Source organism: Gopherus flavomarginatus, chromosome 11 (genome assembly GCF_025201925.1).
Source record: "Gopherus flavomarginatus isolate rGopFla2 chromosome 11, rGopFla2.mat.asm, whole genome shotgun sequence".
NCBI classification, from domain to species: Eukaryota; Metazoa; Chordata; order Testudines; family Testudinidae; genus Gopherus; species Gopherus flavomarginatus.
The window spans coordinates 51,155,712-51,179,276 of NC_066627.1; the positions used below are offsets into that span (position 1 = coordinate 51,155,712).

The 23,565-nt window shown below is 50.5% G+C and overlaps 1 protein-coding gene across 1 annotated transcript in view; it reads right to left on the reverse strand.

The window, feature by feature from the left end:
- Positions 1-5,147, reverse strand: part of NOL4L (nucleolar protein 4 like) — a 96,111-nt gene extending 90,964 nt beyond the window's left edge. Inside the window, exon 1 of the mRNA XM_050918282.1 lies at positions 4,842-5,147. Within this exon, the coding sequence (XP_050774239.1) occupies positions 4,842-5,147 (306 nt within the window). The remainder of the gene's footprint in view (positions 1-4,841) is intronic.
- Positions 5,148-23,565: the final 18,418 nt, after the last annotated feature.

Consider the following 23,565-nt stretch of genomic DNA (forward strand, 5'->3'; position numbering starts at 1 on the left):
AAGCTCTGCAGGGGTAAGAGGAGGCAAAGAAGGGGAAAAGCAAATGCATGTACTGCCACAGAGGCTCCCAGAGCCCTGTGCAGCACCCAAAGGGTCCGTCTAATGTGAGGCTTTCCCATGTCCCATCTTACAGTCCAATCTGACTCACTCTTGTAGCCCATATCACAGGCTGCCAGAATGAATATATCCTGCTAGGCTGGCCCATGTTCCATAGCTGTGACAAGTGCACACCATGCAGGGTGAAGTATAGCACTGATTTACAGAGTGTGCATATCCACTCCTGCAGCCAATGCCCAAACCAAAGGCTGGGTCTAACCTTTCCCCTAGCACCTGGTGCTACATGAAAACAAATCAACACCTCCAGCTGTCACTAAAAATGTCGTATTTTTCCTTACACAATATCTCCATCTCAACATACATCTGTAGGAAAACTCTGTCCAAAGGACGCTAAATATCTGGGGCAAGAGAAACATCAGACTATAATAAAAGCCACATTTTAACTCCCCACCATGAACACACACTCTCATGGTTTTGAGGCAAGATCAGAGATATACAAGGCCAGCTGGCTAATGGATGCTGAGATTCAAGCATTGCTACACTGGTACTAACATACCAGTAACACATCAGCCTATTGTAATGTATATAGTTGAGCAGTGCGAGGGTGCACTTAGGAATTGCAGGATACCTGTTGTTTGTATTGCAGTAGCACACTGAGATCCCATTGTGCTAGGCCAAGGGTAGGCAACCTACGGCACATGTGCCGAAGGCGGCACGTGAGCTGATTTTCAGTGGCACTCACACTGCCTAGGTCCTGGCCACCGGTCCAGGGAGCACTGCATTTTAATTTTAAATGAAGCTTCTTAAACATTTTTAAAACCTTATTTACTTTACATACAACAATAGTTTAGTTATATATTAAAGACTTATAGAAAGAGAGCTTCTAAAAACATTGAAATGTATGACCAGCACGCGAAACCTTAAATTAGAGTGAATAAATGAAGACTTGGCACAGCACTTCTGAACGGTTGCCGACCCCCGTGCTAGCCATTCTGTATGGATATTTTTTAAAGTCCCTGCCCAAAGAGCTTACAATCTAATTAATATCTGAACAGGCTTGTTATGCTGCCAGGAAGGTACCAAATTTCCTACACTGACTAGGACCTCATTTCTTTGGTTTTTGTTGTGTGTGTTAAATGATCTGAATCTTCAGGACACTCATCTGGGAAAGGGAAATCCAAACTCCCTGTGCCAGACCTCACTGCTGCCTCTATTCCCAACCCATTCGTCAATAAAAAGACCACCATCTGCTGTGACCATCACCTAAGGCAGATGCCCCCTTCTCACTGTACAGTCTTATTTTTCAAACCACCCAAATCTGATTAGGCCTGCTCTGATAAGAGGCCTGAAGGAGGGCAAGGGAAAGTTACTCAAGAGAGAAAAGAACCACACGTTAATCGTGTTTTAGCCACAGTTGCACAGAAAACACTTATGTCAATTAGGAATAAACAAGGTCAAAAGGGACACTAATAACCCCCTATCCCCTCCAGAACAGAAGTGGCCCTGACTCCGTCATTAGAAGGAAAGACCTTAACCCCACTAGTGCCCTCCACACATTCTTTAGCTCTTCTCAACTTTTCACTCACGGTACTTCATATTTCCTGTGACAATCTGCAGATACTGTAGAGCAGCATGCAGAATCCCCTCCCCCTCTCACCCCAGCTACATTTTGGGTATGATTATTCTTTCCCTGGGTCCCAAGTCTCAGGACAGTCCTGAGCACATTAAGTCTTTGACAGATACACTGGGAGAAGGAAGATGGGGCAGAACAAGAGGTGTCAGATAGATGAGTAGCATGATGAAGGGGAAGCCAATTGAAACACCAGCCCAGAAGTGTTTGGAAAGAGCAACAGAATGAAGATAAACCAGAACATGCACTTTATTGTTGAGCTGAATGCTAGTATCAGCTTCATAAATTATCTGACTGCACATAGTGAATAATGAAATGCACCCATCTATACAAAACTAGCAAAGACCACTGAAAGATACCAAATCACTGAATTATCACCAACTAAAGAAAAACCCTGTCAAGTTATTTTTAAATTTTCAGAGATGTCTTAAACAAAACAAAAAATAGCAAATGCATCAGCTCAAAATCTTTCACTGGATTTACAACATAATGGTTCCTCTTAAGTAACTGAGCCAACAAGGGCGGGGGGTAGGGGGGAGAGAACAAACAACTTCTACAGACTTGACACCTTAAGATTTAAGGGGGAGCAGCAGTGATGGGTCTTTCCTGCAGCCAGTCTCTTTACAGAGCCCCCAGTTTTCACTTATTACAGTATTACAGCCTCTGGCAAACGTGCTACATGGTCCCGTTGAAAATTCAGCTGTCTCCTGAGGGTCTGCCTATTTTTCATTTGTTGATTTATGGAAGTCTAGGTGTGTCTAGCATGTAGCCTGCAGCGGCTGTAATAGAGGAGTTGGGGGTCTAGATACTCTCCCTGTTGAGACTTCATCAGGACATGAGGCTTTTAGGGAGCCAGGTGCCTGCACTAGTCTCGCTGAGCCATCAGGTGTAAGGACCTGGTTGTGCACCACAAAGGGAAGGGGTGTCTCACTAATTAACAGCAGGGTCTAGGGAGTCTGGCATGGCCTCTCTGGGGTACCATGACTCTGCAGCACTGGAAAGATCTGGGTATGTACACCGAGTAGCTAGTGAGATTGAGAGGCTCTGGGGGGTGGGGGAGATTATGCTGTGCACTGTCTAGGAGGGGGTGTTTCTCACTACCTCAGCCAAATCAGGGTTGGGTGGCTTTGGGGGGGAGGGGCTGTTGTGCAGAGTTGGCTGTCTCCCAAAAATTAAAAGACGTTTGGGGTGGAGGGGCCAGAAAGAGAGAAGAAGCCTCTGTGCCCTAGGGAGGAAAAAAAAGCAGCAACACTGACCCTTCCCCCTCCCGCAGGAGTAAGGCAGGCCAGATGGGAGGTAAATAGTGCGTTTAGAAGCATTTGCCACAGATGGGCTGCCCTCAATGGCAGCATCCTCCAGCCCTATCAATGCTGGAGTCTGTGTGCGTGTGCACGGAAAACACTGCACCCTCAGAGCAGCAGCAGCAGCGAGGGGGAGAAAGCCCAGCCCACACCAGCCTGAGCCCAGCTCTGCCCACCTTCCTGGGGCGCAGGCTCCCGTGGGCAGGCCCGGCAAGCGGCTCCCCGCGCGGACGGGGGGACACACGCCCCAGTGCACTCTAGTAACCACAGCCCCCCTGGGCTGCCAGGCGCCGACGCGCTGGGGCAGATGGTGCAAAGGACGGGGAGGGAGTTCCCCCCTCCCGCGCACAGGGGTCACCTCCTGCTCCCACCTGGAAGTGAAATGGCCCCTGCAGCGGGGGCGCGGGCAGGACAGGGAACAATGGCTCCAGCGGGGCTGGCTCTTCCCCGGCCGGGACAGCAGCCTGCTGGGAGGCGGGGGGAGGGGAGCCGGGCGCTGCCCTGCGCCGTCGCCCCAGCAGGGCAGGGAACAATGAGGCTCCAGCGGGGGAGTTTCCCGGGACAGCAGCCCGCGGGCAGGCGGGGTGGGCACGGCCCCGCTCCAGGCTCTGCCCTCCCCACCCCAGGCCCGGGACAACCAGCGGCGCCGCGGGACAGCAGCCTGCCGAGGGGGGAGGGGCGCGCTCCCAGGGCCCAGCGAGGCTGGGCTCCAGCCTGCGCCCGGGTCAGCGGGGGCGGGGGCAGGCGGCCTGGCCCAGGGAGGCTGGCGGGGGTGGGTGCCCCCGCCCCCACTCTGCCCTTGGCTGCAAAGCGGCTTGCGGTCACGGGGTGGGTGGGAAATGCAGGGCGAGCGTGATCGGGCAGGACCTGCGGGGGGGCTGGGGTGTGTGCAAGGGGGCTCCCTCCCCGGCCCCGCTCCCCGCCGCGTGGGCTGCACGGGAACCGCAGAGTCTGGCCTTCGTTTGCACCCGCCCGGGACCGACACCTAGCGCGGAGCTCTCTGCTAGTCTGCACCCATCGCGGGAGGGGGGCAGGTGCAGTGGCCTGGGATGGGGGGAGGGATCTCCTCCCGCCCACCCTAAAAGAGGGAGCTACCGCCCCTCTTCTACCCTGCTCAGCAGCAGGGAGGTACCGGCTGGACCGGATGGGGCAGGAGGGGGGAGGGGAGGGTGTGTGTGGGGTTTTCCTCCCCCGGACTGGGTGTCTGACCTAATCTGCATCCTCCCCCCGTTGCTAGACCAGCTGCTGGGAGACAGGCTGGCCCTGCCCAGCCGGGGCTGGAGGGTTGCCTGGCCCGCGCCTAGCCGCGCATGGGTGGGTGGCGGATGGGAAGCTCAGGTTGGACGTGATCGGACAGGGGTGGGGAGGGGTCCGCCTCAGCTGGACCCGCCACCACCGCCCCATTCAGCCCCTGCGCGGCGGCTGGGAGGGGCGGGCAGCCCTTGCTCTGCAGGAGGCTCTGCCCCACGCCCCCCAAGAGGGGGTCTGTCTGCAACTCAGCGCACTGCGGGGGGGGGGGCTTGGCTGGACCTGTCCAGACAGGGGCGTGGGGCGGCTATTTTTTAATGGGACCCTCGGGGTGAGTGTCTCGCCCCCCATGGGACATGCGCGATCATTTGCACCCTGCTGTGTGTCTGGGATGTGCCAGCTAGTGCTGATGGGACAGGGGCCGGGATGGCTGCCGGGGGGGGAGGAGGTGAAACTGGGGGGGGGGGGCTGCCCCACATCGGGTCTCTCCCCTGCGCTGGGCCCCAGCCCCTGGGGTGCAGGCTGCGGGAGGGAAGGACACACAGACACAAGACAGACAGACAGACAGACAGACACCGAGCCCCCGGGGCACAGAGCGCACTAACCGTTCCCGTTTTCACCGGCACATACACCACTTGACCCATCTTCGCCGCCTCCCGGGTGCCGCTTCCCAGCCGGAAGCCCTTGGACCGGACCCAGAACTGGAACTTGCCTTTCTCCCCCCCGCCGGAGCCGGTGCCCGAGCAGGCCCCCCCCTGCAGCACCTCGGCGATGCGCTGGTACTTGCTTCGGGTCACTGTCTTGGTTTTGGCCGAGTCCCCGTAGGTGCGGAGACACCAGTCCCGGAACTGCCGCCCCAGCTCGCTGTCCCCGGGGCGGCTCCGCCGCAGCAGCAGCGGGGGCTTCGGCATCCCGGCCGGAGGCAGCGCCCGATCCCCTGTCCCGGGCTGGAGACGGCAGCGAGTCCGGCCGGCAGCTGCGCCGCGCCGCGCCCTGCCCTGCCCGGCCCGGCCGGCCGGCGGGGATGGAGTCGGGACGGGCTGCGGGGGCGAGTCCCCGGGAGGGGCCGCTGCGGGGCAGACGTGGAGGGAGCGCGGCAGCCGGACAGCGAGCCGGGCAGAGGGAGGCACCGGCGGCGCCAGCAGCAGCAGCAGCCGCTCCTGTCACAGGATCACAGGCGGCTCCGGCTCGTCCCTCTCCCTCCCCCCGCCCGTCCCTGCCTCCTCCGCCCCCCTCCGGCCGCCTCCTCCTCTCCGCGGGATCCCACCTGTTAGAGCCGCGGCGCGGCCGCCCTTACCGCCTCTCCTGGCCCGGGGGCGCAGGGGTCGGCGCTACCCGCCTGGGGCCGGACCGCGGACAGAGGCGTGGGGGGGGGGGGCTGGGCAAGGCGGCGCATGGGGGAACGGGGCGCCCGGGGACTGGGGAAGGAGACACGGGGGGCGCCCGGGGCAGGGCAAGGCGGCCCATGGGGGAAGGGGGCGCCCGGGGGAGAGGGGAACTGGCCGGCAGACTCAATAAAGAGCAGCTTTCTCTTTCGCAGGGGCGCACGTGTCCCTGCCCCAGGCTGGGCCGGGGAAGAGCGCGGTCTCTTCGGGAGGGGATGGCTGGGGAAGCAGGCACCTGTCGAGCTTCTCTGGCTGGGACCCTGAGCCCACAGGCAGACGCTGAGCCTGGGATTATCCGGGTCCCTAAATTTTCTAAAATAATCCTCTCAAAACAATGGGTAACTTCTCTGAACCTTTGGGGGTCCTACCTAGCCCAGGGCTTCCAAACTGTCCCAGGAGACTCAAGGACAAAATCCATTCACTAATATTTGCCTGGTCCTGCCCTAAATTATCCCAGGCGTGCACCCTTAAACAGACCAGGGATTGCTGGGCACACCCTGGCTTTTCACCCATCCCCTGAAACAGTGAGTTAATGCCCCCCTCCCCCGCTCCCAACTCAAGAGGCCTTCTCAAACTATGTAGTTCACTGAATCCAATCTCCTTGCACCATTCAAACTGGGACTGAAATGGTCAGTCTCCGCTTAGCTGGAACTAGCCTTTCTTGGTACATTCCTAGGATGAGCTCAGCGCCCCTAGTTAACTGTGATCAATTGAGCGATGAAATTGCCAATATAATGAAGATTACCGCCATATTGTGCCTGATTTCTGTTTCCTGTGTCAACCAGATAGTCAAGAAACAAAGATCTGTTGGAAACCTAGCCCTGTGACTTCATGCCATATTGTTCTAGGGAAGAAAGATGGTGTTGTGGTTAAACCACAGGACAGAAAGTCAGAAGCCTTGCCGTCTGTTCGTAGCTCTGCCACAGGCTCAGTGAGTGACCACAGGAAAGCCACTTAATTTGTCCATGCCTCAGTTTCCCCGTTGGTTACATGAGGATGAGTACAGGTATCTCAAGATTTGTAAAAGGCTTTGACTTGGTGGAAAGTGCTATAAGTGTGTACTTTATTACTATTTATCTGTATAATAGACTGCCCACAACTTTATAATATATTGACACAGAACCAGTCCTAGACCAAATGGTGCCCCACGCAAGGAGTGTCTTCTGTGCCCCCCCCAATTTGTTAAGTTTTTGAATACCTTATTTTTTTATTGCATTTGTAGCCCATTTCACAACTTTGATGCACAATTTGAGTGCATGATTTAACCCTGTCATATAAGATGATAAATTTTCACGCTAGGATCCGTACATCTGTGAGCCCGGCGCCCCCCAAGCCCAGCACCCCAGGCGGTCGCCTGGGTTGCCTGCCCCTAAATCCAGCCTTGCATTGAGACTTTGCCTGGGTAATTAATAAGATGGGTGAATTGATATAAAGTAGACCTGGCCCAAATGTAGCACAGAATCAAATTATCATCAGTTTGGATCTTTAGTCTTCTCCCTCCCCCTGATCTTCAACAGGCCTCTTATGGCGCTTTTGCTGAAACCCAGATCTGAGTCTTGGCAGGTTTATCTGTCTCTGCCAGGCCACCTGCTGTTTGCAAACTTCATAAATTCTGGGGTTTCTCTGGGGCAAGAGAGAGCAATGTATTACTGGGCATCTCTGACCCAGAAATAGCCATCTAAAGCATTGCACAGACCTCAACGACCCTTTTGTCCCTCTGTTATGATATTGCAACTGTCTGCAACCATAGTTGCCATTATGCGGCACACCATGGGCATTAGCAACTTTTCAGTCATGAAGAGGATAGAATTCAGACTGTTCTGCTCCAGAAATGCAGGCCTCCATCACTTGAGCTAAAAGACAGGGCTATTTGTTGGACCTATGACACACATCTGAATTGTTCTAATTCTAGGCTGTAGCAGCCAGTGGTACACATATGCACTAACTAGTCATTGTGTTGTTATCAAAAGTAGGGGTGGGTGAGGGAGATGGGAGCTTGTTTGGAATCTGGAAAATGAATTTGGGGAATCAGAGAACCATTTGGGGCACAAAGAGATTGAGCTGGAGGTGAAGGGAACAGGAGGAGCTGAGTGGATTGGGAGGAGCGGGTGAGTAGAAAAGGGGAGAGGAAAGAAGAGTTTTGGGAAGGTTCAGATAAGCATTAAATACATTTAGAAATTGGGAAATGCTAATCAGCCCATTCCAAATGTGGTATGACAGAATAAAAAGCAAAAAGTAATTATAGGTGGTACATGTCCATAATTACTAGAAGTTTAAATCGAAGCACCTATAGTCAGTCGTGAAAAACATAGTTACAAACATTGTTGATCTGCACTGTTGTGGGTCTCCATGCAGAACTGACTAAACTCCCAAAGTTCTGTCCCACTGCACCAGGCTCAGCATCAAACCTGGAATGGATATTTGGAACCCAGCCTCGGTTATGGTTGTTCCAAAGATGCACAAGATGGGAAACCTGGAAGGGAAGTCTTCAATACACCACAATATTTTGATTGGTCACTACAAATAAAATGGACACCTTTTCAAGAATCAACAGACCATAGAAGTACTTCTTTGGCCAAGTGACAGTGCTGCCAGGGACAGCTGGGATGGTGGAAGTGGCAGGAAGACATCATGGAAAAAAGTATCTGCATACTTAGACTCAACAACCAACCTCCCTGCAAGGAACGTCTTGCATCCCAAGTCAAATTCAGCCTGCGAGACACTGAGCAATGAAGCAGACCAGCTGAACTCCGTGTCAAGGAGTGGCAAGCACAAAGGAGAAAGATAAGAAAGAAAAGAAACTCTTTTTATAAATTGGCCATGGGAGCAAGTATGATGGTAGCTACTGGACAGGAATGTAGAGGAAATACTGGAGCACCATAGTCCAGCTGTTTAATAGAAGGTGTTTAGTTGGAAGGCGAGAAAGGAGAAACTTTACTTTTATTAATACAATTAAGTGTATGTGTTTGCACTATGATGATAATAGGAGGGGGTTTTCAATTCTTAGCAATGATCAAACTCCTTGATTGAGATAAATTGCTTAGTTTTCTGTCTTGCAGTTTAACCACTTAGGAGAGGGACTGTTGCCAAGGAAAAAAGAACCCCCCACTCCCACCTTTTATTCCCATAAATTATAAATTCTTGTCTGAATTACCTTCAGAGAAAGGGAATGCACAGAAGTCTTCTGCCACCCCTGTTCACTCACTCCAGAGTGTGCTTAAGAGTTAGCATGGCCATAGAATCTGGTCATTTTCCAATCAACTGAACTAATTTGTAATTTATGACTGCCAGTTCATGGCAAGCATCAAACATATGGGCTCCATCACCAGGAAGTAGGCTAATAAGCATTATTATTATTTATTATTATTATTAATAGACACTCTTCTTACATCATAGACATACATGGCACTTTGCAGAACATAGACTAAGGCTGAGGCTCTGCTCTGAAGATCTTAGGGCTTGTCTACACTACGCAGCTTTTAGCAACGAGGCTGTGTCGACACAGCCTTGTCACTAAAGGTCAGCATGTGGAAACGCTCGCGTAGACAGGACAGAAAGAACACAGGGCACCAGCTCAGGTCAAGAAAGGATGGAGGAGATGAATAGTGAGGAGGATGGTGTCAGGTGCTAAGAAGGTGAGAAAGGGGGTTTCAAGAGAGGATTTGAAAGAAGAAAGGTCAGTGGGTGGACAGGAAGTGGGGCACCATGTCAAGTATAGTGAGTGGGCAGCTTGAATAGAGGTGTGAAGCAGAGTGGGACAAAGGGTGCTGTAAGGAAGAGGGTTGACGGGGACTGGACACACACATATTGTACTAATAATGTAATTATGTTATATTATTTGCACTAGTAATTATTACTACTGTGTTATCACTTGTTCATTTATACAGTGTTAGTGGTGTGCATGGCACTGCAGAGACAAATCGAATAGCATGTCCTGTGGAACTCTGCCAGAGGATGTTGTGAAGACCAAGACTATAACAAGGTTCAAAAAAGAACTAGGTAAATTCATGGAGGATAGGTCTGTCCAGGGCCGGCTCCAGGGTTTTTGCCGCCCCAAGTGGCGGAAAAAAAAAAAGTCGCAATCAGTGGCAATTTGGCAGTAGCTCCACCTTCTTCTTTGGTGGCACTTCAGCGGCAGGTCCTTCCCTCTGAGAAGAACCGAGGGACCCACTGCCGGATTGCCACCAAAGAGCCCAATGTGCCGCCCCTTCCCCTTGGCTGCCCCAAGCAACTGCTTGCTGAGCTGGTGCCTGGAGCCGGCCCTGGGTCCGTCAATGGCTATTAGCCAGGCTGGGCAGGGATGGTGTCCCTTAGCCTCTGTTTGCCAGAAGCTGGGAATGGGTGATGGGTATGAATCACTTGAGGATTCTCTGTTCTATTCATTCCCTCTGGGTCACCCGGCATTGGCCACTGTTGGAAGACAGGATACTGGGATACACCCTGTATGGCCTTGGTCTGATCCAGTATATCTGCTCGTATGTCCTTACCCGCAAGGAATTTACACTCCAAGGTCTCACTCATGTAAGTCTTATATAAGAAACTTTACTCGAGTGCGTAAGTCCGTGGAAATAAATAGTAATAGTCCCATGTGTAAATTTACTCCCCAGAATAAGACTTTGTAGGATTTACACTCAGGAGTAAACTTCAGCGATATTTTTTGTATGAGTAAAGTGATTTGCATAACTCTCTGGAAGTTTGAGCCCTAAGGGCTCTGTCCAGCAACCACTGACACACGTGAGTAATGTTACTCACGTGAGTATTCCCATTGGACACATAAGACTAGTCAACTGAACAAAGGTATCCCTGTGCATAAGTGTTTGCAAGATCAGAGCCTAAATGTATAGGTGATATTAGCAGGATGTAAGGACCAAGAGCAGAGATGAAGAGGGAGGATGAGATTATTTAGAGCCTTAAAGGTGAGGAGCTTAAATCTGACATGATGAAGAAATAGGAATCCAGTGAATGAATTATTTCAAGGAGGGAAGTGACATGTTCGATTTGCTAGCCAATCAGTCCCAGATTCCTTTAGAGACCATTGGCAGTCAGCAGTTTCTTTAGGTAGGGTGTAGGCTTGAAATGGCCCAGTCTCTGCACTAGGCACACCGTGACAGTGGTTGATGGAAAGGAAATACTTAATGGTCTTCTCTCTGACAAAGATGGACCCTGAAAGAATGGATCTTGCATGGAAAATTGCAGTATATACAAGTGAATGTCCATGGATCTGATGTGCGGAGCTGGCTGGGCTTGGAATGTTATTTTAATTGTCTAGACTTTGAGAATCGTGTCCTGTTTGCATTTTCATTTGACCAGATTTTTCTCCCTTCTTCCATCTGGTTTGATTTGTTAATTGTTCCAACTATCTGTTTTTGCCTGCTCTTTCATAGATGATCTGAATCTGTCTATTGTTTCTAATGAGTGGGTTTGGGGCTTTACCCAGGAAACGATACAAAGGATCTTTCCCCTGAGAGTCCGGGGTTGAGTTGTTCTAATAAAACAGAGGCAGCACGTTAAACAAAAGGAAGGAATAGCATTTTCTGGATGAAGATTTTTGAAGACCATTTCCATACAGATCAGCATACAGATCAATATCTTAGGCCTCAATCAGAATAAACTCACACATGGGTTTAACTTTAAGCATGTGAGTAATCTCATTAAGATGACATGCTAGTCCATAATAATGCATGTCATTGGGACCACTCACATGCTTAAAGTTAAGAATGTGTGTAAGAGTTTGCAAGTGCTGGGCCTTAAACTGTGAGCTCTGGAGACTAGAGATGCGGATCTTTGTTTAGCACATTTTACTTATAAATTGTTGCATGCATTTCATTCTATCAAACTAGATGCATTATTATTTACATTATATAAATAATTATCATGCTTAGTAATGTCTAACAAATGTAGATTGGACATCATTTTTTTTATAATGGCATTCTACAAATTCATGGTACATTCTCATCTGGAATACTGTGTTTAGTTCTGGTCAGCCTCTATCAAAAAGGATAGTGCAGAACCAGAGGAAAATCAGAGATAGGAGATGAAAATGCTTAAGTGGAAAGACTGGAACAGTTTAGTTTAGAGAGGAGATGAGTATGAGAAGACAAGACAGAAGTTTGCAAAATAATGAATGGCACAGAAAAGGTAAATCAGGCAACTTAATTTACCTTTTTTTGATAATGCAAGAACTAGGGGCCACTGATGAAACTGAAAGGCAGTAAAACTGATAAAAGCAAAAAAAAATTGCACAATTTATGGAGTTAACCTGCAGGATGCAATGCTGCAAGATAATATCGAAGCCAAGAGCTTCATAGGATTCAAAATTTGGATAAGAAAAAGTTTTAGCATTCCAGGGGATTTAAAAAAAATCAGAGAGATCTAAACTGTCACACTTCAGGGTATGCATCATGGGTAGGGAAGGAATTTTCCTGTAGGTGAGATTGGGATTTGTTCCCCTTCCTCTGCAGTGTAGGGCACAAGTCACTTACTAGGATTATCTGGGAATCTCTTACTTAACCAATTCCCTGCCATTGCAGAGGCCTCACACATTGGTGAGCTGGATCCCTTCTGTTCTCTGCCCGTGGCACACAATAGTTTAGTATCCTGACGGCTTTAATACTTTGTTCTAGTTCTGCTTGGTGGGCCAGTGGCTGGGTGGGGGCAGCCTGTGATATACACAAAATCAGATTTGATCTGGTGATCCTTGCTAGCCTTACACGCTCTCTAAACCTAAAACGTATTGCCTAGGATTTGGAAGAAACTTTCCTTATGGATATTTCATTTCACAATCACCCCCTAAGGGTGTTTTTTTGACCTTTCTTTGAAGTCTCTAGTATTTGCTCGTGGTAGACACCACATTCTGGCCTGGATGGGCTGACTGAGCATAGCAGTACAGCTAGTCCAACTTTTCCTACAAATTTATATCCACTTCTAACGCTGACAACAACTAAACCGTGTTAGACTAACTGCTAATCCTTGTCAGGGAGCCTGCAGTGAATCAGTGCTGGTCTAAGGGCTTAGCCCATCTCATGAGTACTGAGAAGCCTCAACTTCTAGACACTGACTTCAGAGAAAGTAGCAGGCACTCAGCTCCCCCTTGGATCAGGCCCTTAGGAATGGGAGTGTTCCAAGCGGTGAGATTAGTTTAACTTTCCTTTGTTAAAGAGTTTACAGGAAAAGGGAATCAGGTCAGTTCATTGAGGGAAAACAGCCTGTTTCATGGTGCCACCTTCTACAAGTCCCTGACTGATTGTCAGGAGCTGCTCAATGAAACCTGCTGCTCAGAGTCAATAGGAAGACAGAAAAGCTACAATTTCTCATTTGAGTAAGAATGTGTTTTTAAAATGCTGTGCCAATAAACAGTACTGGGGCTCTAAAACACTTCCCTAGTATGGACTCCATCTTAATAGAGAGAGCATGCTGTGGACACTTCCCATCCCACACAAGATCCCATAACAACTACAACTATTACTTTCATGGAAAGGTGATATGAGGAAGATACCTAATGTATTTGTAGCTGTTTTTAAATGCAGGTTAGCAACTGGAAATAGGGGTAGCCTGCATCATCTAAAAGTCCAGTCTCCACTGGCCACCAGCAAGTGCTTCTTGGATCTCAGCTTGAAAACAACTGACTTGTACAATAAAAACTAGGGCCTGAGGCTGCAGTGGGTTATTTTGTTTTTATTGCTCAATATCTGGATTGATATTCAGAGTTGGACCCAAACTGGAATCATTTATCTGAAGTTCCTGAACTTTGCAGGGTTTGATAAAATAGCAATCTAGTTTCAGGTTACCCCTGGTTTTGGCAGACTGTGAATCTAAGCAATGAGGCTTTACAAAAGCAAAAGAAAAACTACTCCCAGGTTTTCCCCAAATCTAATGCAAACCTAGGTCAGATAATGAATCAGTATAGTTTTGGGTGGAGGGCCAAGAGGGTGATCGTATTCTTGACTCACAACACCAAAACCCAATATGGTCTGGCTTGCCTCAGGAGAGGCCTGGGACTACAATAGGCAGAGGTATTGCAGGAAAAAAATTGACCCCGAATGGCAGAACTAGCTTAGTAGCTGCTCATATGTTTTCTGGATCTAGCTCAGCTTATCTTCCTCTTTGGTCCAGAACTTGAACAGCTCAAATACTGGTTTGAGGTGCATTGGAAAAGCTGAAGGGGCTCAGAACTGGAATAGCTGAGATGCTTTGGTCCTCTGGACTGAAATACCAGGACAACGCCTGTGTTGGGATGGGGGAGCCTGGGAGTGGAACAGCCAAGACATTGTAGGTCAGGACTGAGTTACATTTCCAGAGCTGCATGAGGGAGCCTGACAGCACCTGCCCACATCATGCCTTACTGCAGCTGATGCCACCCATCCCTCATTTTCACGATCAGCAAATTCACTCCCTTTCTTTTCAAAGCAGAAAAGTCTTATGATCGAAGTCTGGGAGCTTCCAAGGATAGGCTCTCGATGGGGTCAGAGCTGCCATCAGGAAACCTTGAAGAGACAGAATGCCCACTTGGTAGATTTTTTCATAGTCTGAATGGCAGAGAGCGAAAAAGGAAGTAATATGGATCAAAAATAGTTCTACAGTTTGGGAAGTGAAACCTTGTTACTGAGACCTCTTGCATTTGCACTAATTTGCAGGATGGCAGGTTGTCTCCCTGACCTAGCCCAGGCGCAAGGTTTGCCTCAGTCTCTCCAGACGTAACTCATTCCTAGCATTACAGATGTTTGGTTTTCTCCTTTCTAAAGATCCCCTCATTTCCATCTTCCTCTTTTGAAATCCCCGCCATGGTCCCACACTGCAGCAGCCTTTGTAGCTGCAGACATCTGGGCAGGACTCTTTTCGGAGCCACTTAGTGCGGCTCCTCGTTTGGCCAGAAGGATGACTGCAGCGTGGGGTGAGGAATCCCTGTCTCCCCTCTGTAGGGGCCCAGCTATTGCTTGCATGGGAGTGAGAAATCAGACCTTTTAAGGGCCAGTTCCTCAGTCAGCAGAGCTTGTTCACTTCAGTGAAGCTTTGCTGATTTATACCAGCTGAGGATCTGGCCATTAGTTTTGCAAGTTTAAACTCTGCTGCTTAATTTAATTTTTAGGGTGGGCGTACAGGGCTAACAGGGCTGCCCTAGGAACCTGTGGACCCTGTGGCCACAGAGGGCTGCCTACTCCTCAGGGGCCTTCAGTGGTCACTCAGTTTAAAGTGGGTGTCATTTTCGTTGCTGTGGAGGACATAGAAGCCCTTGTTTCAATATTTGTGGGTGGGCCTCACATCAAGCTGGGGCAGCCTTGCAAAGCCTGCTTATCCATACAATGTCATTTTCATCCGGGTGAACCTGCTCCCTAGTATCTCCGATGCTTTGGCATGGCTTTTAACGTCACCCTGGTTCCTCCTTCAAGTGATTTCCCTGCCTGTTTGGATGCACAATAGAATGTCTTGTGTGACCACTATTTAGTTAATGACCACATCACTGCCGAGCATGGAAACCTTCACATGTTATTAACAGACATTCCCAAATGGACACCTCTTGGTTCATCCACCTTCCGGTACTTGTGCCATCAGCCTTCGAACCAGACCTCAAACTGGCTCCTGGCAAATGCTTTATCTCACTGGAGCTGTTCCTTACTCTACAGGTGTCACATCGCCTGGGTCTGACTCCTCACATCAGGCACAGCCACTGCATTTCAACCATAGTTTCGCAGTGACTTTTCCCTATTTCTGGTTAGCAGTGCAGAGGCCAAAATTGTCTCCGCCAAGTGATTCCTGCCCCCCCAGCCTCCCATGTGGGTGCACAGCAAAATATCTTTTGTGACCACTATGTAGTTAGTGACCATGGAGAATAAAAAGCCTTCACATGTGATTAATACACATCCCCAGGTGGACACCTCCTGTTTCTACATAACCTCTAGAATTACACACTCAACACCTGATCCTGCAAGGGGCCAACCGCCCCCCGGGAGACACTGAGCATCTGTCGTTCTCGCCAACTTTCGCAGGAGCTGAGGGTGCTCAAGTGGCTCACAGGTTCAGGCCCCTAGTCACCTGGTAACCAGAGGTTGCCATATGATATTACCTTCCTCCGTGTCAACTCTGGATGGAGTCTCATGACTGGGTGAATGTGGAGACGTTTTATTTATGTATTTATTTGATTGCTTTGTTGTTGTTGTTGCATCTGTTTTCCCAGGATACACTAAGAGATGTCAAAGTCCTCTCCAGTCCAGGAGTAAAATGGATTCCTTGAAGTCTTGGGCCTGAAGAGGTTAATTTTTGTGCTTCTCTCCCCAGCTCACTGCCGGGCTCTGGCTGGGACAGAACATCTGTCTGTTGCTATGGTTGCAGTATAGTTGAAGGGGATGACTGGATAATTATTGCAAACATCCATCCTGCGATGCTGTTCCTAGACCCTCTCTCGCCAAAATTAAAGGCTGATGGACAAAAGGTTCAGAGTGGAACTTCTGTTACAGGGATCCTATCTAGGGATGGTGTATCTGGAACACCTTTCATTTGCATAATTAATGAAGCTGAGGCTGCAAGGCTCCTGGGAAATATAACATGGACTAGCAGCAATAAGATGGCAGTGAGGACTCCAGCCTCCTCATTGGCTGGTTAGCGCCCTGCACTGTGCTAACACAGTGGTGCACCCCAGTTTGGAGCTAAAAGGGGAAACATCCTCCAAGTTCCATTCAAAGTAGCTGTGAGATAAACTATGAACGGATGCCTTAGGGCCCAATCCTGCAAACACTTCCTACCAAGAAATGGACTCAACCCTGCCAGCTGATGAGCCGTCTGGCCTGATCCTGTGATGCATTTAGGCCTGTGCTTAACCTGAAGCACAGGAATAGTCACGTTGTCTTCAGTGAGATTACTCACATGCTCAAAATTAAGCATGTGCTTACATGCTTTGCTAGATTGCACAGTAGGTGCTGCTTCCTTCCTTCGCCCAGAAGGTGAAATCCTGTCCTTACAGCAGCTAGCCAGGGGTGATGAGCGGATACATTGGCAGGTGCATTTCTTGCATGAGGAATCCTTCCAGCACAAGGCAGGTTGTTGTGATGCAGTGAGAAGCACTTTGCTGGTCCTCTGGGCATGAGCGAAATCCATGCCAATCCTCTGCTGGCTCATGCTTGCTTAGGCACCAAGGTGGTAGGCGCTGTAGAAATACCGTATATCAACAGCAAATGTGCTAGCCAGTTTGGGGCAAACATGCTCCTCTCAGCATACTATACCTCCTTGAGTTTGTGGCAAGGCCCACGTGTTGGGCACTCCTGCCTGTGCTTTGGGGAATTATTCTGCCCAGCTGCTTTTACGGAGAGAGCTGAGTCACAACACCAAAACCACCCCGATCTAGAATTTGCAGCTGGTCTCTTTTTCTGTGAGGCTTAAACTAAGACTCTTGATCCAACCCCCTGGGAACTTTGGGATGTTTGAAGTCCAGGTCTGGATCCCACATTTGCAGCGTGGCTCCCTATCAGCCAATTTCTGCTGTCATCTCCAGCACGCAAGTGCAAAGAATGGTGCAGAAGTTCCCCTCTTTACTTGCTACTGTTGTATCATTTGTTTCACTACATAACTTCAATACATCCATTATACAATTTTTCTGTTTATCCACAAGTGGTAGGTTGGTGAGTCAGAGAATTGATCTGAAATCACAATGAACACAGACCTTGCACAGCCACTAGCCAATAAACAGAGTTTCACAGTGAAGGGCCCTCAGCCAAAGGCAAGCATTATCTCCCAAGAAGTCTAGGTAGGCTACGGAGGACAAGACTGCTCCACACTCTCCAAGCTACTTGTAACAGCAGTAATCAGTAATAACACAGAGCATTTAACAGAGTGGTTTACGTCTGCAAAGCCCTCTGCGAACATGAACCAATGGCTCTTTCCTACACCCCATTTTATAGGTTGGGAAGCAAAGAGATTGAGTCACTCGCCCAAAACTGGTCGCAGGTGTGGAATTAGAAGGGACATGTTTGGCTCACTCCACAGGTAATGCTGCCTCTTTAAATAAGAATAAATGGATGGTATAGAGAAAAACCTGGGCTGCTACTTGGGTTCTCCTTGAACATCATCATCCATCCACAGCATTGAATATATGACCCACTAAGAGTGAGTCCTGCAGTCTTTACTTGCATACCTTACTGAGTGCAACAGGATGACTCTGGCACATGAGGGCTACTCATGGGATTAGAGGTTGTCGGACTGGGCCCCGTGGCTGGAGAACCCTTTTTGGACTGGCGAGGGCAGAGCCAGGTTCTTCCCTCTCATTGGCTGGTGCACAAGGAGAATGGGATAAACCGGTGGAATTGCAGGCACGGCAGTAAGGATACACAGGGATGTGGTGGACTTTCAGACAAGCCAGTACGTGAAGTACAGGTCTCCATTTGTAAAGCTGGCAGAATGTCTGTTTTGGTCTCTGGTGTGTCTGTTCAGCCACAACCTTACACTAGGGCTGGTTCACTCCTGCAAGGCCCAGGGGGAGCTCCGGGAGGTATTGTCCTTGAGTCAGACTCAGTGCCTCCTGAAAGTACAGTAGGAGCTCAGCCATACCTCCTAAAGGCGCAGTGTCTACTCCCCCCTGAGCTGGTTGCAGCAAGAACTGCAGGTGCTCAGCATCTCTCCAAACCAGCCCATTTATATGTAGATGACCAAATATGGTGTGAGATGCTCGACTTTGGTTTGGAAATAAGTGACTAGCCTGAGGGTCACAGAGTGAGTCTACAGTGGAGCCAGGAACAGAATCCAGATTGCAGGCCTTCTGCCTGGTGCTTTAGCCACCAGAGTCAGCCCATGCTGCATTCAAGCAAATGATTGCATCTGAAAAGGGCACAGGTTCCTTTAAATGGTTTACAGTAGGCTGCCCTTTGTACTCTGGCACCACTATGGCTTGATCTGAATCAGTCACTGGAAACTCAGGAGCCTTAACCTCTTCTGCTGGGGCTGGAAGCTGGAGGGGTGTGGGAGCAGATCCTGGTGTATGTGTTGAGAGGGTCTCCGTGGCAGGTAGAAAGGAAGAGCAGCCTCACTGGTGGCAGGTCTTGAATCTGAAGCTATGGGTTTGCTTCACCTTTACATTCTTGGACTGCAGGTACTTTGGGAGACTATTTTTTACAGCCTCTACAACAGCTACAGTAGGACCCAACTCACAGGGGTGCGGTCAAGGCTGAACAATTAAATAAACGCTTGGAGATCTTCAAAGAGCCTAAATCAAAAGTCAAATAAAAAAGAGCCTAAATAATCAGACATTGTTATTTGTTTTATTAGGGGGGAAATAAATGCCATCCTCTGAAACTTTTTGTAGGGGCAGATTACCCCACAACTGCCCATGGAGGATCCATCACATCTTCTCAAGCAGCTGGTACTGACCACTGTTGGAGACAGGTTCCTGGACTGCATGGACTGTGCTCAGGCCCTGCCTGCCCGATCAAAGCCCTTGTAGGATAAAAAGCTCTCGAAGGACAATTTTGGTCTCTGAGCTGTTAACCAGAAATCGAGAAAAGGCCAAATGAAGTCACTGCAAAGCCCTGGGTGAAATGCAGGGGCTGCGCTGTCTGCACAGTGGGTGTGAGGAGTCAGATCCAGCTGATGTGACACTTTTAGAGTAAGGAGCAGCTCCAGCAAAGTCAGATATTTACCAGGAGGCAGTTCACGCTGGCTGCCAAACCCAAGAGCTTCCAGCAGAGACAGGTGTAGGAATGGGAACTGCTCTGTGTTCTTTTCTCGTTCTCCAGATTTCTGCTGATCAGCAAAAAGCAGGGCAGGCCCTGTTCATCTGCTTCTGGATCAGGCCTGCTTGTTTAAGGCATTTGTGCAGCCCCCATCACGGTAGCATCTGAGGCCTCACAATCTCCAGATAATATCCCTGTGGGCAGGGCAGCACTATTATCCCCATTGTACAGATGGGGAACTGAGGCTCAGAAGTTCAGAGACTTACCCAAGATCCCATAGTGAGTCTATGTCAATCCTTTCTCACTGCTCCAGGGCAGCCATCCCTTTGAAATCCCTTGTGGTTTACACACGTCATTCTGGAGCTAAAGCAACAAAAGGTTTGTGTGTACTTGAAGCAGAGTGTGAGGGTTACACAGACACCAACGCAGACCCCAGTGATGGGACAGAGTTTGGCACAAGGGAAAAAGCAACAGCTTTTGAACAGACTCATCAGGACACAGGCTACAATTCTGCTATAAGAGTGTTAAAATTGCCCAGTATGAAAACATGCAACTTTACAATACACTCCTCCCAGCCTTGCCCCTATGGGCGCGAGAGCCTTGTCTGCAACACCTGCCATCTGGAAGAGCCGCTGCCTGTCTCGAGTGTTGACTTTCTCTTCCCTCTGCTGTTCAGTGTGCAGCTCTCTGCCATCTAACTCAGCCAAAGGTTTTGGCGTCATTTTCATGAAAGATGCAAAGTAAGGGCCCATCTCTGCTAGAGATGCAGATTTTCTGCCCGCCCTCAACCTAGACAATCTAGGGGAAGTTAATGTTTCTGTTGCCTTCTCGGGGTGATGCTTTGGCTGCTGGGACAGCATAAATTGCTAGTTAAAGGGACTGTCACCCTGTCATTTCCACTGGGGGCTACTGCACACAGAGCCTTTGCTGTGGCTTGTGGGACTGGAATCCCCTTGTGCGCTCTTGTATTTAACAGAATGATTTTTCTCTGTTGCCTTGATATAGACAGGCTTTCTGTGGTACTGACTTGAGGCCAGTGCCTGCTCCTTTTCACTCACGTGAATAGCCCTGGGGGTGAGAAGGATTTGGCCTGCAGTAGAAACCTACAGATGTGGGTTTTTATTAGAATTTCCAGCATGTTCCTCCTCTTGTGTATAATTTAGTCACATGAAGAGAAGCTGTGGAAGGAGGGGAGAGGAAGGGGAAACTTGCAGAGTCAGCCATGGAGAGGAATCGGTGTCAGAAAGCATTACAAAGGGAGCCGGGGGATTGGCTCCAGTTGCTTCCAGTTGCTGTTTATTTGTGCCAATCCCTTAGGAGATTGCCCAGTGCGATGCAAGGCTCTTTCTTTCCCTGCGTCCCTCTCTCCTTTTATTGCACTGCAGACTCCGGCTGGGACAGCCCATCTCCGTTGCTATGGCTGCAATATGCTGGAAGGGTTTGGCCGGATAGTAAATGTGAGCATCTCTCTTTCCTGCCTTGTGGTTCTCCTCCAGTCCCTTCTGTCCAGACCTTGCAGCTAAACGGCACTCGGGAATCACTCCGTCTCCTCCATGATAAAGCTCCGGCATGGATTTTATACACATTAGGTTAGACAGGACTGGGCATGTTGCTGTTGGAGCTCAGTTCTCCGGCTGGCCTTCTATGCTAGGAAAATAGGAGCCTGAAAGCAGGGGCAGATTAATGGCTGGTCTGAACTGGGAGGGAGCCTGTGAGCTCCCAGAGGGTGGGTCTTCGGCTCCTGGAACTGGGGTAGTTGGTCATTCCCTAAGGTGGGCAGGGAGAGGTGACTCATAAATGTGTGTGCAGAGTGAATGCACTGTAGTGAGTAAAGATTAGGCCTTGCCTGCCCTGCCTGCCCTGTGGAGCTTTCACTGCACGGGGACATCGGCCCTGCCGCTGTCCACTGGGACCAGGGAGCAGGAGGGACTAGCCAAAAGCATCGAGCACAGCTGATCCCAGGCCCTGACAGGCAGCTGATCCTCCAGCCTGCCCACCCCCTCCCTGCCAGCTGCTGCAGTGCACGCAGCTGGGTGCTGGCTGAAAGAAGGAGCCACTGTCCGAACCAGCTGCCCCATAGCCTGGCCCCACACTCCACCGGCCTGCAGTGACAGCCAGGGTTTACAGCATCCAATCCCTCCTCAGTGCCCCCATCATGGCCCCGAGGGCCGACGGGGCTTCCAGCCGGCATTACCTGGCTGGCACGAGACCAGGCCTAGTGTCTCAATCACACTGAGGGCAGGGCCTGTGCTGCTGGGCCTGCTGCCTTGTCTCACCTCAGGCCTCTTCCACAGCCAGGCCCTGCAGCCACAGAAGGGGGAAAGCAGTTGGGGGCTGATGGCATGTTGTGGGGGCCTCGGGACTGAGGTGGGGAGGACAGGCTGAGGGGAATGGGGCCTGAAGGAGGAAGGGAGAGAGGATGGACTGAGAGAGGTGAAGGGAGGCCTTGGGGTTGAGCAGAATGGGGCGGGGAGTTGTGGAGAAGAAGGGGCTCAGTGGAGAAGGGAGAGGGTGTGTGTTGGTCCAGAAAATGGCAGAAGTCCGAGGCAGGGTCCCTGGGGAAGAAAATGGGGTTGTGGGGCTGGTGAGGATGGAGGGGCTCAGGCAATGGGGTTGAGGGGCTGATGCCGTGAGGGGAAGGGGCTGAGATAGAGGAGAGGTCAGATTATTGGTATCACCTGCCCTGAGTGTTCCAACGGCATGAGTCAGGCCCCCAAAATCACGAGTCTGGCTTAAAAATAATGAGATTTAAAAAAAAAAACATTAATCCAAGGTCATTTTATTTTCCTGCTGGTTTTGAGCCCACTGGGGCCACGTCTTCCAGCTTTTCTCCACGACCACGAGGGCTGGAGAAATGAGAGCTGAGATCCTCTTGCCTCCAGGAGCTGGGTTGTAAGGAAAACACCAAACACCAAGTGCCCGGCGATGCCCAATTCCCCTCAGCCTCTCCTCCCATCTCAGTGCCAAGACCCCGTCCCTCCCTGCCCCTGCCCACATGCCCTAAGCCCCCAGCTACTTTCCCCCTTCTTCAGGGGCTGCATGGCCTGGAACGCTGGGAGGAGCCGTTTGGGAGGAAGCGTTTTCCTGAGCGTAGATATGGGCCCTGTTGTGCTTTGCTCTATCCCTGTAGGAACTGGGGTGAAAGCAGATTGAGACAGGAGGGGGAGCGCTCACTGCACCAGCCAGCACAGAGAGGGCAGCTCCTCTCAGCTTTTGGAACAGGAGGGGGGTTTGCTCCCCCTTGGGGTCCCCTTCCTTTCACCCTGAACATGAGAGCTTTACTTTCACAGTCCCTGCTAGCTGCTCCACCACCAGACCAAAGCCTGTCTGCAAACGTTTTTTAGTTTGGCTACTGACATTCAGCCGGGGCTGAGTGTGCATATACAAGGGCTGAACCTGGAGGGGCGTTTTTCTCAGGGGCAAAAGCTGATTAGCACCAGCCCCCTGGCAGGGACAACAAGACTCAGTGTGAGGCAGGCCCTTAGTGCAGGCACACGTATCTTTGTGAACTGTCATGTTTTTATGGGAAAGTTTTGGCACTCCAGGCACCAGGAGCTCCTAGCCATGCTGCTCCACCAGGATGCCTCTGCTCTCTGCTGGAGGGACTATCTGTAACCTACATCTCCAGTATGCTGCAGAGAGAGCCATGGCAGTAACCAGGGCCGCCCAGAGGTGGAAGCAAGTGAGGCAATTTGCCCCAGGCCCCGCAAGGGCCCCCACGAGAGTTTTTCGGGGCCTCTGGAGCGGGGTCCTTCACTCACTCCGGGGGCCTCGGAAAACTCTTGCAGGACCCGGGCCCCCACAGCTTCTTCTGCTCCGGGTCTTCAGCAGCGATTCGGCGGCGGGGGGTCCTTCCGCTCTGGAACCCGCCGCTGAATGCCCTGAAGACCCGCGGCAGGGGGTCCTTCCACTCCGGGACATGCCACTGAAGTGCTGGGTTGACTCCAGGCCCCCTGACTCCTCTGGGCGGCCCTGGCAGTGACCAGGCTCTCACATACTCGTCTGACATGGCTACTGCAGACGTGGTTCACACAGCAGCATTTTTCCTGGCACAGCCATATGTAGACTGTGTTGGCTTGTCCACACCTTCTGCCCTGCCGCTGTATTTGTACTGGAGTAACTGGGCAGCTGTCCCACACTGCCTCAGCTGCTGGTGCCAAGAACTGTGGGTGTTTTTCACATGACTCACATGCTGGGATATCCTGCCCAGCCCCTCTGCTGAGTCTGCCAGTCGAGCAAATCCATTCGGTACAGGGCCCTTATCAGCCACCTGCTGACAAAGAGTTTAATTC